This window comes from Vigna unguiculata, chromosome 5, assembly GCF_004118075.2.
Source record: "Vigna unguiculata cultivar IT97K-499-35 chromosome 5, ASM411807v1, whole genome shotgun sequence".
NCBI lineage: Eukaryota > Viridiplantae > Streptophyta > Magnoliopsida > Fabales > Fabaceae > Vigna > Vigna unguiculata.
This window is the reverse complement of record NC_040283.1, coordinates 45,170,909-45,186,702: the sequence shown is the minus strand read 5'-3', so window position 1 is coordinate 45,186,702 and position 15,794 is coordinate 45,170,909. Positions and strand designations below refer to the sequence as shown.

Genomic DNA, 15,794 nt, shown 5'->3' with positions numbered 1-15,794 from the left:
CGAACTCTGCACAACGCGATTTTACTTTTTTGATTATTCGAACATCAATGTCTTGGACAATTTTGCAAAGAAAAAATATCTTTTAACAACTAAATTTTATAATTTTCTCTTATAACTTTTTGATGTGTCCTTTTTTAAATGAATTTTCATTTTCTATTTTCTCATTTTTTATAATTTTAAAATAATTAGAGACGACAACTCAAATAGTAAAAAAAGTGGTCGAAATTTGGTTATAAAGGTATTATTGTCGATTGGTAAATATTTGAAGAAGGAGCAACAGAGTACCAGTACCAGGACTTTCCATGACTCTGAACTTTTCAAAACATCATCTGATTGCTCCTTAGCAGGAATCTTCTTCAGCTCAATTTCATTCTTTAACATTCTTTCTCTGACAAAAAGGTAATGCATTTCTCTGTGTTTGATATGCTGTAGAAAACTAGATTTGATGACAGTTTAATAGCTCTTTCATTTATCACAAAAAAATTCTACTTTATAATATTTTCCTATCATGCACTACGCTGGATTTGATGACAGTTTAATAACAGTTTCGTTTTCCACAAAAAATTTTAACTTCATAATATCTGTGATTAGAAACTAGTCTGCATGAGATGGAAGGTGTACTAAACAGAACGTGAATAACATTAGTAAAAATGTCCACATTTGTATCCGATTTATTCTAGATTTTAAACTAAATAATTCATATTTTCACTTCTTTCTCTTTGTCTATCTATTTGTATATCTCTACTACAGATATACATAAAAAGTGGTGATCAGTGTGAAAATTGAGCCACAGAGCCCTGATGATGACGGTGTGGGTTTCTCTTGATATACATTATACTATAGTCTGGGGGTGATGACCTCAAAGGATAAGATCAAGAAGCTATAAATCAACCATCTCAATATTCAATGTTCAAGCTTAAACAAAGGTTGCACCGCACATACGCTGACTTCTCAAAATCCCTAGAAGTTTTCAAAATATTCAACTTTAGAATATAATAAATAAGTTCTTTTAAAATAGTTTCTGCTAGTTTCAATCATCTGTATCAAAAACTCAACTTTCCTTTCCATGCCTCAGCTTGTTTCTTCCAACTCAAGAAGATTTCAAGGAACTGATTCAGTTTAGCTATGTCATGTCACTGTTGTTAACCAAAAAATGGCCACACCTTTGTTCCGTGATTTTAAAAAGCAAGCTTCTTTCTTCCTCAAGGAAAAATTCAAGACTGCTAGGTTGGCTCTCACTGATGTTACTCCAGCAGAACTGTAAGCTTCTCTTTTCACGATTCAACTATTAGATTTGACATTTTATGTGTTTCACAGCCAAAGAAACCATCTGTAATGTAACACATGGCTTTTGTGGTCTTCTACTATTTGCAGCATGACAGAAGAAGTTACCAGAGGAAATCCATGGGCCCCGGATTCTCCAACACTTAGATCAATTTCAAGGGCTGCTTTTGAGCTTGATGATTATTGGAGGATTGTAGAGATTCTGCACAAAAGGTTTTTCTGCCTGCTTTTTCTTCTTCAAGTTATTGGTGTTGATGCTTGCCACCTCTATGTTAATCATCTGATAAAAAATGAATTAATTCAATAATTCTAAAACAGACTCCTTAAATTTGAGAGGAAGAATTGGAGGGCATCTTACAATTCTCTGATTGTGGTGGAGCACCTGTTGACTCATGGACCAGAAAGTGTTGCAGAGGAATTTCAGAGTGACAAAGATGTAATTAGTCAGATGAAAGATTTTCATTATACTGATGACAGTGGGTATGTTCTGGTTTAATTAGATTTACATGATAATGCATCCTCAATATTTACATATAACCAAAACAATGGTGATATTTGATTTTCAATCTTATTTAATATTGATATTTCAAAAATACATTCATCTTTGAACTTGGATTTATTTTTCAATAATTACTTTTTAAATTGGAATCATTTTTAATTGGTTGAGTGAAAGTGCAAGAAAATTATTATAGATAGTGATTAATGAGGGCTTTCTGAGAATGTGCATCCAGGTTCAATTGGGGTGTAACTGTTAGAAAAAAATCAGAACGGATTTTGAAACTCATGGAAGAAGGAACTCTCCTTAAGGAAGAAAGAAACCGTGCTCGGAACCTGTCCAGAGGAATTCAAGGTTTTGGAAGTTTCAGTCAAAGGTCAACTCAAGAACAAGGAGTTCTGCATGAAAAATCATTGCCAACCACATTTGACAGATCTAACTCTGATTTCAACAACGGTCAAAGTCAGGAAAACCAGTCATTTGGCTCACACCATTTTCTGGACACAGCAGCAGTTAAATCTCCTACTCCTAGTCATGAGGGGGGATTTTTGAAGTCTCAAGATGATTGTGTAGAGCCAGAGAGCTACTTGCATGATCATGGAAACGCTCAAATGCATCAGAAATTTGAGACAAGCTCTAAAGAAATGATGACACCTTGCAAGGAATTCCATCTATGGAACTTGAAAGGGGAATCCAATCCACTTTTGGATGGTAACCAAGAGAATGATTCCAGACTTGGTATGTTCACAGCCGAAGATGATCACCCCTTTAACTCCAAAGAAATGCATTCCACTTCTTCCCTTCTTCCTTCTGGATGAAGTTAAGTATCAGAATGAAGGTAACAAGGTATACTTCACTTCATGTGAAGAAAATTATTCCAATCAAGGTCTTATACTACATGTATTTGTGTATATGGATTACCTTATTTCCTCCTACAGTTTTCCCCGAGGAGAAAAGAGAAAAATGTTTGTAAATTTGGACCTGGAAGAAAGCATATTGGAATGAATCGATGAGTATAAATAAAGCACACACCTATTTGCTGCAGATTCTGAATTAGACATGTCACATATGCCCCTACAAAACATATCCTGTCTCTGTAGGTTTTACTTGGCCTAGCTAGCCATGGCTTATTTTAATGACAGCTTATTATTACTGTGAGCCACAGATTTATATGTTACAAACATAAAGATCTAAGCAATTTGCTCAGATTTTCTGGTATATGTTACCAGATTAGATGCAAGCAAGTCTAGGGTAGGTAAGATGATTTTTATAGTGGGTGTGTAGTGAGGGTACAACCATAAAACAACTAACTTTAAATTTAGAAAGTGTTTGAAAAATCTTCTCCTTGTACACATTTAGGAAATAAAAAGTAAAATTGAAATGAATTATGTATAGGTCTGAAAGAAATTCAGAAAAATTGTATGAAATAGTTTTCATAGATTAATTTATATAAATTAAATTTCAATTTTTTTTCTTTTCTGTAAATAGTTATATCAAAACAAGTCCATCAATTCAAGAGTTAACAATGACGAAAGCTGCAGAACGAAGAAACGCAATGTGAAAAATAGAATATTTACAAATATTTGCATATCTAAAAGGCTAAATTGTTTCTTTTGCTCCTCAAATATGTGACAATAGTCAATTTAATCCAATAAAATACTGAAGTCATAATCATGACGGTTGCACAGACTTCTTCCCTTTTTTTTTCTCTGGTCTGCAAATTGTGGCCAAAATACAATTTCTTTTCTGTCTACTTGAATGGCGTAAGCTGGGATCAGATCAAATTGACAATTTTTTTGTGGCATACAAAATAAATTTACAACCACACACACAAAACAAAAGAAAATCTTGGGACCAAAACGAAACTGGCCCCAAACTAATAATGAAGATAAAAAAGAGGCACTTTAGCCTAAATGAACAAAAGAAGCTTCAAGATTTGCAAAGCCAGTCTTGGATGGCAAGTCGAAGTGCGTGGTTGGGAGTAAGAAACAGGTGATTCAATTTCAGATTAGTCATGGGAGAAGTGTCATGCCCATTTTCCAACCATTCACGTATGGCATCTCCTTCATAGGTAAACCCGTCTGCTGCAACTTGAGGATCGTGCATTATTTCCTGAAGAAGGAATCCAAAATACAAGAGCAAAATAGAATACATAAACATCTTTGTCTTTTAACCAGATAAAAAGTTACCTGAACCAAGTTATGTGAAGCTCTTTTATTATAGAAAAGAAGTTACCTGAAGGATTGGACATAAGAAAAAAGATGGCACTGGTCGCTCTTCTGAAGCATGCATCTGCTCCAATTCTCTCACTAGTGTAGGTGTTAAATCTGGTCTGTCTCTACGATTTTGTTGACAGAATTGCAATCCTAGTTCAACCATACGCGATGCCACGGGCGAGGGCCATTCTCCAGCTGAAGAATCAAGAATTGAAGACAATTTTCCACATGAAGCTGCATTGCGTACTAGAGCTGCTAATCCAACTGGATTATTACCAGTGAGGAGTTGTAAAATGATGAGCCCAAAGGAGTAGATGTCAGACTTTGTTGTTAGTATTCCAGTTCTATGAAACTCTGGATCAGTATATGTGAAAGCACCCTTTGGTTCAGTGCTCAAACGGAAACTAGGACGGAGGAGAGACTCCTCACTTACCAGACTGCAGAACCCAAATCCGCATATTTTACAACGAAGTGAAGAATCAAGTAGTACAGTTTCTGGCTTCAGATCACCATGGATAATAGTTTCGGGTTTAAAAGAATGTAGGAAACAGAGAGCACTAGCGATTTCAGCAATCATTCGTGCTCGGGTATTCCACGTTAAAGGAGAATTGTTGCTTTTTCGGAATAGGTAGTCTTGAAGAGTTCCATTGGGGAGGTACTCATATACAATTGACCAGGCTTCAGGGCAAACACCAAGCAAAGTTATTAAATGAGGGTGCTGGAGACTACCAAGAACTTGAACCTGATCACAAAACAGGATAACATCAGTGGAATCTAACAAACACAGGAAAAAGAAACGAGTGAGGGAAATAGAAAAAAACTCCATTTTTAATGTTGTGGAAAAAAAGTTAGAATGTAAAATGCCTCAATTAAAGTTTCCACATCCAATCCTCTGAAGCCATCTCTATATTTTAAGATAATTTCAACCGGCAGAAACACCTTTATGGGGGGAACTAACCTCTTGACGAAACTCCATTGGTCCTTGCATATTATGTTGATGGAACTTTTTTATAGTAACAGTCCTACCCAACATTTCCCCCTTGTATATACAACCGAATCCACCTTGCACAATTTTAAAGCTGTTGGAAAAATTACATGTGGCATTTTGAAGATCTGATGATGAAAACTCGGCTAACTCAGGTAATTCTTCCGGAAAGCCGATGACCCCATTGCAATGAGCTGCTCCAACTTGTCCTCGACTTCTCCACCGCTCAAGCCAGCGTAGGGCTTCCATTTTCTGTCTTCTTATCTGCTGCCTTTCTTGCCACAGGGTTGAGATGGATTCTTGAATTAGTGATAGTTCATCTGCAGCTTCATCACGTCTACGGTTTGCTTCCTGAGCACGACTATCTAACAGCGCAATATTTCTCATGGTCATTTGAAGCTTGCTAGCAATTTCTTCACTCTCACTCAAGAGCTTTTGTTGTTCTTCTACCGTAGCTCTGAGTGCATCCTCAGCCTCTTTTCTAAGCTTTACTTCACGAACATGGGCAGAGTCAAACAAATTGACCTGTAAGATAGAATATAACTTTCTCAGGGAGCTTAAGAAATCAGCTAAACTATAGACTCACTATCCATCACAGGTCACAATGGTTTGGAGATAGAAAGGATACAGTTAAATCCTACAATATCCCGTCATAGAAATTTCCAGACAATTACACTTATGCAAATATTAAAAAATGTTGCATCTTCTACAATTCTGGCCTGAAAATGTTGGGTTGAGAAAATTGTTTGCAGAAACCCAGTATTTTCAGGAAGGATTCTGTCTTGCTGTAATGCTTTTGCCAAAGTTTCTGAAAAACTTAAGAAAAAAAAATACTTAATTCCTCTCACATGACTACGAAGAGCAATAAGGGCAAAAGCCTGAAGGTTTACAATCACTAGATTTTGCTTACCTTCCTGATGGCTTCCATGGCTTCAACTTCTAACCTCTCACACTTTAATAGCTCTGCAGAGGCTTCATCTGCTACTGCCTCGGCTTCTCTCTTGGTTTCAATAAGTTGGTTATTAATTTTTTCTTCCATGGCCTCTAAGTATGTATCTAAGTGAGCCCGAGAAGAATTTTGGGAGGAACAATGACTGCTACAACTGGATGCTTTGGATGAAAAAGTGGCTCCAGTTTCAGTGATTTCCCCATGAGCCCAACTTCTAATTCCAAAACCAGTAGCAGATCTTGCCGAATTTGGTTGAAGACACTCTGAGTCGAATAGTTCGTTCTTACCATATTGAAAAGATCTACATCTCAAGCTTTCTGCGGTGGCAATCTCAGGTTGAGGTTGAGCAGACAAGGATGAAGAACATGGTGAACACGGTGTTTCAGAAGCCTCTCTCGTCCAAATGACTTTTCCTTTATAGATAAACCATACTTCACAGAAAGGAGGAGCATTTTTGGCAGTGTAATTTGCTTTACCAGAATTCCTTTTCACTTTCATGCAACTGCAATTTTCCACGATGATTTTGTAAGTGGAAAGATTTATTGATCCATTCGGTGAAAGAAATGGGACAAAAAAGGACACTACATAAGTAGTTTGCAGCCTTCAAGTAATCAAAAGAAAATAAAACCACTTGTGACGTTCTCAACTCTCTACAGAAACAATAGACACGAAGAAGATACGAAATTCATGAGAGTCACAAGAATAAAATCAACTCTATCCAAACTACAGGGAAGACTAACAACTAGTAGCTTGGCAGTTCTATACAGAAGACATAAACATAATCCTCCTTCTCTCCCTCCCTCCCCCCAACCCCCAAAAAAATGCAGGAAAAGAAAGCATAACAGACAATTGCAAAGAACACTGGCTTATAGACAATGAATGAAGAACTTACTTTTCTGGCACTGCTCCAATGACAAGCTTCTGAATATTATGCTTAAGGACCAAATCAACAATTCCCTTCTGGACTTGATCAACTTCTGTTACTATAACGCTCGCCTTAACCTGACAGGAAAATTTATATTAAAAGCACAGTTAATAATAGGTTTCTTTCCAAAAGTTACATTATAAATAAATTCAGCCATTAAAATGAAAATAGAAAGAAGAAGCTTGCCCTAGCTCTGCGGCAAACGGTCAAGTACTTGTCTATAAGCTTCATGGTCTGTTCTCTCTCCACACTTCGAAAAGCAGACACCACAGCAGGACTAGCCTGTGATGCAGGCAATTTCCCCACTACACAACAAAATTCAAAGAGACCCATTAAGCGAAAAATGGGGGCAAAGTAGAAACCACCACAATTCACAACGAGAATTGAAAGAAACGAGCTTACACAGAGTGGGGATCGTGAGAGAAGGTTGATAAGCATGTAATATAACGATTTCAGCGTTCTGAAAGTGGTTAAAGGCCCATTGAAGCAAGGTAACAGCTTTATCAATGGATTTGCCAACAGCTACATGAACCTTGGGAATCATGGGGAGGGGAAGCTGAGATTGAGATTGGGAAGAAGAGGGGTGGCCGTGGAAGGGAAGGCACAAAATGGGTGCATGGTGAGGGTGCAGAGGTTTCAAAAGTTCCATTGTTGCAGTGCAGGAACTGAATTATTGGATGGTAGGAACAAAAATCGCAACATTTGCTGGATCGGGATGCGAATTGAATTGAATTGAAATGGAACCCCGTTAAACGTTTGACTTTTTAGTTGACTCCACGCCAATGGCGTGTGGAAATTTGAGTCATCTCGTTTTCCACTGCAGTGAAAACCCAAACCCTTTCATGTTCTTTCTTTCTTCATACATTAACATATTTCTAAATACCAGCAAATTAGAATGTTACTCTGAATCTCGTTTTGTTTGTCGTATACGTGAGTACTAAGTAACAATAACGGTAAAAAAAAGATGAACCTGTCGGTGAGACCAATTCAATTGTGCAAAGTCACAACATTCTCTATAGATAACTGGAATTTATTAGCTAGTTATTACCCAGTCTTGAAAGATTTTGTTGTAGTTATGGTGTTTTATATGTTTAATTTCACTCAACTACCATTTTTCTGCTAAACGAAACACGTGATGTGCTTTTGTCATACAATGTCCTTCAACATGTCACTCAAAATGACATTTTATTATAAAAAAATTAAAAGGTAATAATATCCTTTAAAATAAATAATACTTTGATCCAGGTCAAACAATAAGCTCGTTGCTAACCTAATCCGCGGAAAATCCCAACCTTAATAGTTCAGAGATACGACTAATTATATATTTAGAATTTCTACACTCATTTCTAACATAGTATTTGTTTTTATATTTGTTCGATTCTCTTTAGTAGAATTGTTTATGGTGGTGCCGCGTACCAATTATATCGAGATAGATTTGGTTTGCATTAACTATACTAATTTTTTGGGTTTAGTTTACGTGTTCCACTATATAATTTTTCTGAATATATAATATTGTATAAAATAACAGTTTTATTTATTTATATCAGTGAATGAACTAAAATAAATTATAGAGAGATAATCAGTATCTACATTTTTATAATAAAAAAGTAAAAGTTAGTTCATCTTATTTATAAATTATGACATAATTAGATAATCTCAAACTTTCTGCAAAACATATTACAATATCATATAATCATAAAAAAATTCTAAATATAATCATTAAAATCAATCTTTCTGTGTTATTTTCAATGCTTTTTTTATTTTACTTTAACATTTTTCTTTTCTAAGATTAATAATGTAACTTTCAAATTATTAAGGTAATTTTGTTTTTTCTACTTTTAAACATATTGTGTAACTCATCAAGTGAAATAAATTAGATTTTAATTAGTATATGAGTAAAATAATAAATAATATAATAATATTTAAATAATTTACTTTAGTTTGATTTACATAGATCTATAATGTCAAACCAAACCAACCGTATGATTGTGGAAAAAAAAAATCAAAGCAGACCAAATTTTTTTTATTTTAACCTATTATCAACTTTTTCTGATAATTTTTGGATTATTTTTTAGATAAATTCAGTTCTTAACAGCTACTTTATTCTTATACTTTTTAACTTGCAATAATTTATATATTTTTAAAATATTTGAAAAACTCTATTTGTTTACAAAGTAATAGTGTTTAATAATTTATTTGTTCCATAGGTCATGGGTTAACCCGCTAGAGTGAAGCCGATCTACATTCAGAGTTGTCGAGTAGTTATGTGTTGAACGGCTTTGCTAAGGCGTGTTGTCAGTTTCACATCATTGGTTGTCTCATGATTCAATGGTCGAGGTTTGAAATCGTGTTGACTAACGTGGCAATCACTCGTGAATAAAATTAACAATCAATCGTCGAATGGTTGACCTGTTCATAAAGTTCCAATTGTTAATATGAAAATATGCGTGTCAGCAATCCACTAGCTCTTAAAGTTGTGAGTCTGGAAATATGAAAATATGCGTGTTAGCAATGCACTGGCCCTTAAAGTTGTAAGTCTAGAAATATGAAGATTTGCGTCAAGCCAACCAGCTGAGTCCTATTCACCGTCCGGTCAAGTTGCAATGTTGTAATGTTGGACATTTGTAAACATGAGAACCGATAATGTGAAGACGATAACGCCAAACAGTAACTAGGACAATTAAGTCAACTGATGATTAAAAGTAAATAGATTAGTAATCAAGTTTTTAAAGCAATTGAGTCTTGATTAGCAGTACCCTAATCCATGATCCAACTAAAAAACTATAAATAGAAGACAAGCCAAGATTGTTAGAACTTTTCTCTCGCATTTATTGTCGCATTAATTACTTACATAGAATAAACTTTTATTGACTTAGACATTAAGCCTCTTTAACATATAAACTGTTTTGAGTAAACATTCAACCCCTTTACTAAAAACTTTTAAATCTTAAAAGAATCAAAGATATGTAATTTCTATTTTTAATTCAATTAGCTTATTTCACATACTTTTCTATTTTCTTAATTAGGCATTTAGTGCACCAGATATAAAAAATATCGAAATTTTTAAATACCTAGTAATACGTACTAACTTCTTTGAAGATTCTGTGAGAAGTTTCGTTTTCTTTGTCTTTTTGAATCTGAGTATGCAAGTTTTCAGCTGCAAACCAAATTCATATACATTGGCACGCGACAAACGAGGTAGGTGTTTACGACTTACGAGATTTTATTCCTTCCTTGTTGAATTGTTGGTCTTTTCTGTGTAAGACATTCAACTTTTTAAGTATTTAAAATGTTCAGAAATTTCAACATCTAGCAAAAGCACTAATATACATACAATATAATGTTCAAAATTTTGCCTCAGCAACCAAAAAATCAAACACATGTTTCTACGTTATATCTTGACCAACTCAGAATTCTTGGAACGAAAATGAATCACTGTCACACCAACTGCGTATCCAAAATCTCAACTCCTCAGGCTATTGGGCAAGAGGCTTAATGTCATATAACCCAACCAAGGACCAGTTTTATTAGGATGTCTGAATTAACTTGAAACATAGGATCCGACTTAGGTTTAAATAGAAGACTACGATGATTAAGAGGAAGGAAAAAGTAATAAGCTGAAATGGTTTTGATATATCATTAGAGATCAACTGTTCAACAATTAACAATGGTAAAACAAAACAAATGAAAGAATTAATTCTGCCATAAAACTCCACTTTATCTTAGTTCACTGTTCTAACAACACAAACATTTTTCAAGAAAATTCTTGAATCATTGCAAGGTGCTACTGTATTGCCAATCGAGGACACCAAGCCGTTCTGCTGCATTTAGAAGCATTTCCTGTGTACAATTGAAGGACCAGACTCATCGTACTCTGCCTTCGCAATCCACATCTGCATTTCCAAAAACAGGTGTATTCTCAGTAATAATCTTGATAAGCTGACCATATAAAAAACATTCTAGCATGTGTAGGCAAATGCACGAGATGCTGCTTGCTATTAGTATTCATAGTAAGTTACACAAATCCCAATTGGCCTGTGAAACTCAACTGCTGTGAGAAGGAGGCAAAATTCAAGCAACCAAGCTATCAAACTGAGAGATTTAGATCAGAGGATCAGAACTAAAACTAAAATAAAGACACTTGATGATGTCTCATGCAGTTGTAATGAAGTGTTTGAGAAATCACCGTTTTGGGTTTATCATTTTGACAACACAAATTACTTCGGTCATTAGAATCACAGAATGTTTACCTGTTGGAAAGTGCTGAGAGAAGCCAAGATAGAGCCACCAATCCAGACACTGTACTTTCTCTCGGGTGGAGCAACCACCTTGATCTTCATGCTACTCGGGGCCAGGGCAGTGATTTCCTTGCTCATTCTGTCAGCAATACCAGGGAACATGGTAGAACCACCACTGAGAACAATGTTTCCGTACAAGTCCTTCCTGATATCAACATCACACTTCATAATCGAATTGTACGAGGTCTCGTGAATGCCAACGGCTTCCATTCCAATCATGGATGGCTGGAAGAGGACTTCGGGACAACGGAAGCGCTCGGCACCAATGGTGATGACCTGTCCATCAGGCAGCTCATAGGTCTTCTCAACAGATGAACTGGTTTTTGAAGTTTCAAGCTCTTGTTCATAATCAAGGGCAATATAAGCCAGTTTTTCCTTCATATCCCTTACAATTTCTCTCTCAGCTGTGGTGGTGAAGGAGTAACCACGCTCAGTGAGGATTTTCATCAGGGCATCAGTGAGGTCACGCCCTGCTAAGTCAAGACGGAGGATGGCATGTGGGAGGGCATACCCTTCATAAATGGGTACAGTGTGGCTCACACCGTCTCCAGAGTCCAGAACAATACCTACACAAATTAATGTACCAACCATCAAGTTCAAGTTAGATTAACTCAATTACTTCAACTCAGATATAACTGCTCAGAGACAACATAGGAAAGACCAACCAGTTGTACGGCCGCTGGCATAGAGGGACAGAACAGCCTGGATGGCAACATACATGGCAGGTGTGTTGAATGTCTCAAACATGATTTGGGTCATTTTCTCACGATTAGCCTTTGGATTGAGAGGGGCTTCAGTGAGCAGAACAGGGTGCTCCTCTGGGGCCACACGGAGTTCATTGTAGAAGGTGTGATGCCAGATCTTCTCCATGTCATCCCAGTTGTTCACAATACCATGCTCAATGGGATATTTCAGAGTTAGTATACCACGCTTCGACTGAGCCTCATCCCCAACATATGCATCCTTTTGCCCCATTCCAACCATCACACCGGTATGACGTGGCCGACCAACAATGCTGGGAAACACAGCCCTTGGAGCATCATCACCAGCAAATCCAGCCTTCATTTTCCAAATTGCAATGCAATGCAGTACAGTGCAAAACACTCACAGCAAATTAGCACAAATCACAAGCACAAAAACAACATACTATATATCCAATCACTCCTACTTTCATTTTTTACCTTAACCATTCCTGTCCCATTATCGCAGACGAGTGGCTGGATATCCTCACCGTCGGCCATTGTTTTTCAAAATCTGCACAAACCATCCATTTCCTCTCAAACAATTGAAAGACAAGACCAGAAGAAAAAATGAAACAATTTTAACTTTTAAAAAAATACACAACAACTGATCCCAGCCTGGTAGAGTAAGTAATTAAACCCATTCATTCAGTTGCCAACGAAAAGACATGATTACTTACATGGCTATATTTTTCAAATAAAACAGCAATCTTACAAACTCTACAAAAATCCTAGGTGATTAAATCAGAATCACAACGCATTTGCAACATGAATATAACCTAAAGGTCTTCAAACGCGAAAATGAGCAATGCATGAAAATGTTGGTTAAGAAAAGAAGGAAGAAGGATTGGTAACCAGAATGTGAGATAGGAGGAAGTTGGCGATTAACCTGAAGGCGAAAACTGATGCACGGGATTGGACGCGCAAATCAAACGTCAAGTTTCAATGAGTTTGGGTTTTTAAATGAAAGTGTCCACTTCCACACGACATTACCTCAACAACGTCCGGTTCTGTGAACGACATTCATGTTGTTCTTCACGCGTGTCCCTTCCATCTGTGGCTCCGCACACACGTTGCTTTTATTAGCTTGGCCCATTTTTAGCACTTCCACCACTTCTTCTTCTTCTTCACCTTCTCCTCTCTCCATTTGGGCCTAGTTTCGACCCACTGGGTCTTCTCATGCACATGTGGCTTTCGCAAAAAAAAAAACAAAAACAAAAAAACGTACATTGGCTTTGGACATTGGTGTTTGGATGGGTAGCAAGAGTCCACGTGGTCGCACAATCCAATTAATTCCGTGACGGACCAAGGACGACTCATTCCTACATATCTACATGTGTTGTCTAGTCCTCACCAAAATATGGGAAAAACGATAATGTTGTTGTCATTAAACGACAAAACAAATTCCTCCACGAATCATGAGACCATGCAAAACGACATTCACTGCACCTGCTGCCTCTTTGCCTCTTTGCCTCAATGCTCATTCATTCGGGCCAAATTCCTGGGGTCACTTGCGTTGCACTTGCACATATCTTTTCTCAGTTTTTTTTTTTATCTTTTTAAATTTAAATATTACTTGCTTCAAGCTACAATATATTCTTGTTATTTTTAAATAAATTTTATATTGTGATAACTGGTAAACTATATAGGACAAAATAAATTCAACCGGGATGTTAGTTAAATACGACAAGAGCGAAGAATCCGATGCTGGAGGGAGAAACGAAACGACTCATGCAAAAGGATCCAACGTGGACACATTGGTTAAACTAAACTTAACTTAACTTAACCATCTAAAAATTAAAGTGTTGTTTTGTGATTAATTCAAATTAGTATAGAAAAAAAAAGAGGAAATTAAGGAAAAAGAAAGATGGTTCATGATTGTTAGGGATGGGGACATGATTGAGATGGGAAGCAAAATGATTAGGCATGAGCATGGGTTGCAATTATGCCCCATGAGAGTGTGTGTTATATGCTCCCTTTACTTTTTTCCTACCCCACAATATTCTGCCTTTTCTATTTCTTAATTTTTATCATCAACCAGTACTAATACACACACTGATTAAAGTTGCACTATAATCCGCGACATGTTTTGATGAATAATTTTCGAAATGAACTCATAGTACGGTGGTGAATTAAGTAAACTAAAAATAGATGCGTATTACTTTTGTAACAGCATCACATGTTAGCTCTCATCCCTCATTATTTCCTCAACTACGGACAGGTAGCTTTGGAGCTTTTCTGAAACACCAAACATTTGAAGTATCAGAGAAATTGCTAAAGAAAAAATGGAGAGGGTGCGAAAGAAAAAGGAATACTATGAAAAACAGGGTTCATATAAGGTTGTCAACTCAGTCACAGTAGTAGTGGTACTACTACTACATAGGTTTTTGCAATGCAAGTTGAGTTGGATGGAACAAAACCACATAAAGTATATAGATATATAGAATCTTAGAATAAAGTTAGAGATGCATGTGTGGTCCTTAAGATACGTCACTTTTATCATGTTGGAAGATGGGTGTGGTGAAATTCAGGCAAATCCAATTGGGTCCTCCTTCTCTTTTCTGTATATTCCCTTTGTCAATTTCTGGTATCGAGAAGGATCATATCTTATTAACTTTTTGCACCTTCTATCGAGAAGTAAATAAGTATACTGATAGATATAGTGATTTCTGTGGTAGTTATTTTGGTGTACACAAAAGAAGGTTGCATTGTTCATTTGACATTGGTTGTTCCAAAAAACGAAAGTCACAAATGAATGTAAAACGTAGCTAGCCGTGGTTGATAGTACGTAAAGTTTGGGAATCCTAAGTGAAACCGAACACGTCTAATCCATTACCTCTTCTGCCTACCCAATTATCAGGAACGTGAGAAATGGCAGACAGTAGGTGGGTCCCATTTCCATGTGAAATTAATGTTCACCTGCTGTGCTAAGCTACCATTAGGTTACTCTCCTTAACCAAATCATCACGTAACAAACACTCATCAATTTTCAACTACCAATTCTTAACTAAATTTTAAATTTAACTTAAACTCCATATCATTAGTTCAAAATAATGTTCACTAACTATGCTAAAACAAATATGTTATGAGAGGGTTGCCATGGTCATCGTAAAGCAAATCCTGAGGAGAGAGCATTTCAACTTTCAGCATTGCCAAAAGGATATTTTTGTTTAGTAGCAATACCATTTATAAAGGAAAGATAACTTTGATAGTTTCTTTTGGGAAAAAGAAAACCAGGTATTTGATTTCATCTGTCTGGATGTTGATACTTTTCAGTTCAACAGTTAACTGCGCCTCATGCAATTCCAAATCCCACCATTCACTTTTATCTCATTTAGTTGTGAATTTTTTTTATTTTTATTTTTTTATATTTTTAGTATTTGAATTTTGATTCAAAATTGGAATTCATCTTTATTTAAAAATTTGATATATTTTTTTCTAAACTTTAAAAGTGAATAAATATAGTCATTTTAATTTAATTACGTTATTTTTTTTTTAGGCGTTGAATGCATTTTTCAATAGATATTGAATCGAAAATGTATCAACCGGTGTAAAAAACTTCAATACTAACTTGAAATGCATTTGACACACAAAAAAAAATTAATATAATTGGATTAAAAGGACTATATTCTTTTTTTTTTAAGTTTAGGACCAAAATATTTCAAAATTTTGGACGTGAAAGAATTCTAAATTTTAATTAAAGTTCAGGAATTAAAAACATATTTAACCTATCTTTTTACTCTATATAACCCAACATCTTGATTATTTATGCCCCTTCTATTTTCTTGTAATAATAAAATTAAAAATTTGACTAGCTCGTTATAAACATAATATGTCTAGAAATTATTATTAGTTATGAGTTTGAAAAATATTTCAATAAAGTACATTAATATCTTTAGTT

The 15,794-nt window shown here is 35.7% G+C and overlaps 3 protein-coding genes across 6 annotated transcripts; 1 reads left to right on the top strand and 2 right to left on the bottom strand.

Moving 5' to 3' along the window:
• The first annotated feature begins 928 nt into the window (after nucleotides 1-928).
• Nucleotides 929-2,836, top strand: LOC114184850 (epsin-3-like). The gene is made up of 4 exons (XM_028072196.1): nucleotides 929-1,260; nucleotides 1,375-1,497; nucleotides 1,603-1,764; nucleotides 2,016-2,836. Exons 1-4 carry the CDS (start codon nucleotides 1,154-1,156, stop codon nucleotides 2,596-2,598), a joined length of 975 nt encoding a protein of 324 aa, XP_027927997.1. The 5' UTR covers nucleotides 929-1,153; the 3' UTR covers nucleotides 2,599-2,836.
• Nucleotides 2,837-3,368: 532 nt separating this feature from the next.
• LOC114184849 (U-box domain-containing protein 33-like) lies at nucleotides 3,369-7,874 on the bottom strand. Its single transcript, XM_028072195.1, has 7 exons — nucleotides 7,258-7,874; nucleotides 7,042-7,160; nucleotides 6,823-6,932; nucleotides 5,892-6,432; nucleotides 4,955-5,506; nucleotides 4,016-4,738; nucleotides 3,369-3,892 (listed from the first exon to the last, which is right to left on the bottom strand). Exons 1-7 carry the CDS (start codon nucleotides 7,502-7,504, stop codon nucleotides 3,710-3,712), a joined length of 2,475 nt encoding a protein of 824 aa, XP_027927996.1. The 5' UTR covers nucleotides 7,505-7,874; the 3' UTR covers nucleotides 3,369-3,709.
• Nucleotides 7,875-10,463: 2,589 nt separating this feature from the next.
• On the bottom strand, nucleotides 10,464-13,036 carry LOC114185682 (actin). 4 transcript variants are annotated; one of them, XM_028073549.1, is made up of 5 exons: nucleotides 12,783-13,035; nucleotides 12,335-12,407; nucleotides 11,819-12,212; nucleotides 11,106-11,719; nucleotides 10,464-10,748 (listed from the first exon to the last, which is right to left on the bottom strand). In XM_028073549.1, exons 2-5 carry the CDS (start codon nucleotides 12,392-12,394, stop codon nucleotides 10,683-10,685), a joined length of 1,134 nt encoding a protein of 377 aa, XP_027929350.1. In that variant the 5' UTR covers nucleotides 12,395-12,407; nucleotides 12,783-13,035; the 3' UTR covers nucleotides 10,464-10,682. The 4 variants fall into 4 exon arrangements, with proteins under 4 accessions (XP_027929350.1, XP_027929351.1, XP_027929353.1 ...); XM_028073550.1 differs by having other exon boundaries at nucleotides 10,559-10,748; nucleotides 12,749-13,036; XM_028073552.1 differs by having other exon boundaries at nucleotides 10,559-10,748; nucleotides 12,887-13,036.
• Nucleotides 13,037-15,794: the final 2,758 nt, after the last annotated feature.

What these genes read in the sequence shown, in the direction of transcription:
- LOC114184850 (XM_028072196.1), top strand. Translation starts at nt 1,154, where the DNA reads ATGGCCACACCTTTGTTCCGTGATTTTAAAAAGCAAGCTTCTTTCTTC. An exon ending in GATGTTACTCCAGCAGAACT is followed by an intron (nt 1,261 to 1,374) that starts GTAAGCTTCTCT and finishes TACTATTTGCAG; the next exon opens with CATGACAGAAGAAGTTACCA. An exon ending in CATTATACTGATGACAGTGG is followed by an intron (nt 1,765 to 2,015) that starts GTATGTTCTGGT and finishes ATGTGCATCCAG; the next exon opens with GTTCAATTGGGGTGTAACTG.
- LOC114184849 (XM_028072195.1), bottom strand. Translation starts at nt 7,504, where the DNA reads ATGGAACTTTTGAAACCTCTGCACCCTCACCATGCACCCATTTTGTGC. An exon ending in CAATGGAGTTTCGTCAAGAG is followed by an intron (nt 4,739 to 4,954) that starts GTTAGTTCCCCC and finishes TTTTGTGATCAG; the next exon opens with GTTCAAGTTCTTGGTAGTCT. An exon ending in TCTTATGTCCAATCCTTCAG is followed by an intron (nt 3,893 to 4,015) that starts GTAACTTCTTTT and finishes TTCCTTCTTCAG; the next exon opens with GAAATAATGCACGATCCTCA.
- LOC114185682 (XM_028073550.1), bottom strand. Translation starts at nt 12,394, where the DNA reads ATGGCCGACGGTGAGGATATCCAGCCACTCGTCTGCGATAATGGGACA. An exon ending in ATGGGACAGGAATGGTTAAG is followed by an intron (nt 12,213 to 12,334) that starts GTAAAAAATGAA and finishes TGGAAAATGAAG; the next exon opens with GCTGGATTTGCTGGTGATGA. An exon ending in CTCTCAGCACTTTCCAACAG is followed by an intron (nt 10,749 to 11,105) that starts GTAAACATTCTG and finishes TTGGAAATGCAG; the next exon opens with ATGTGGATTGCGAAGGCAGA.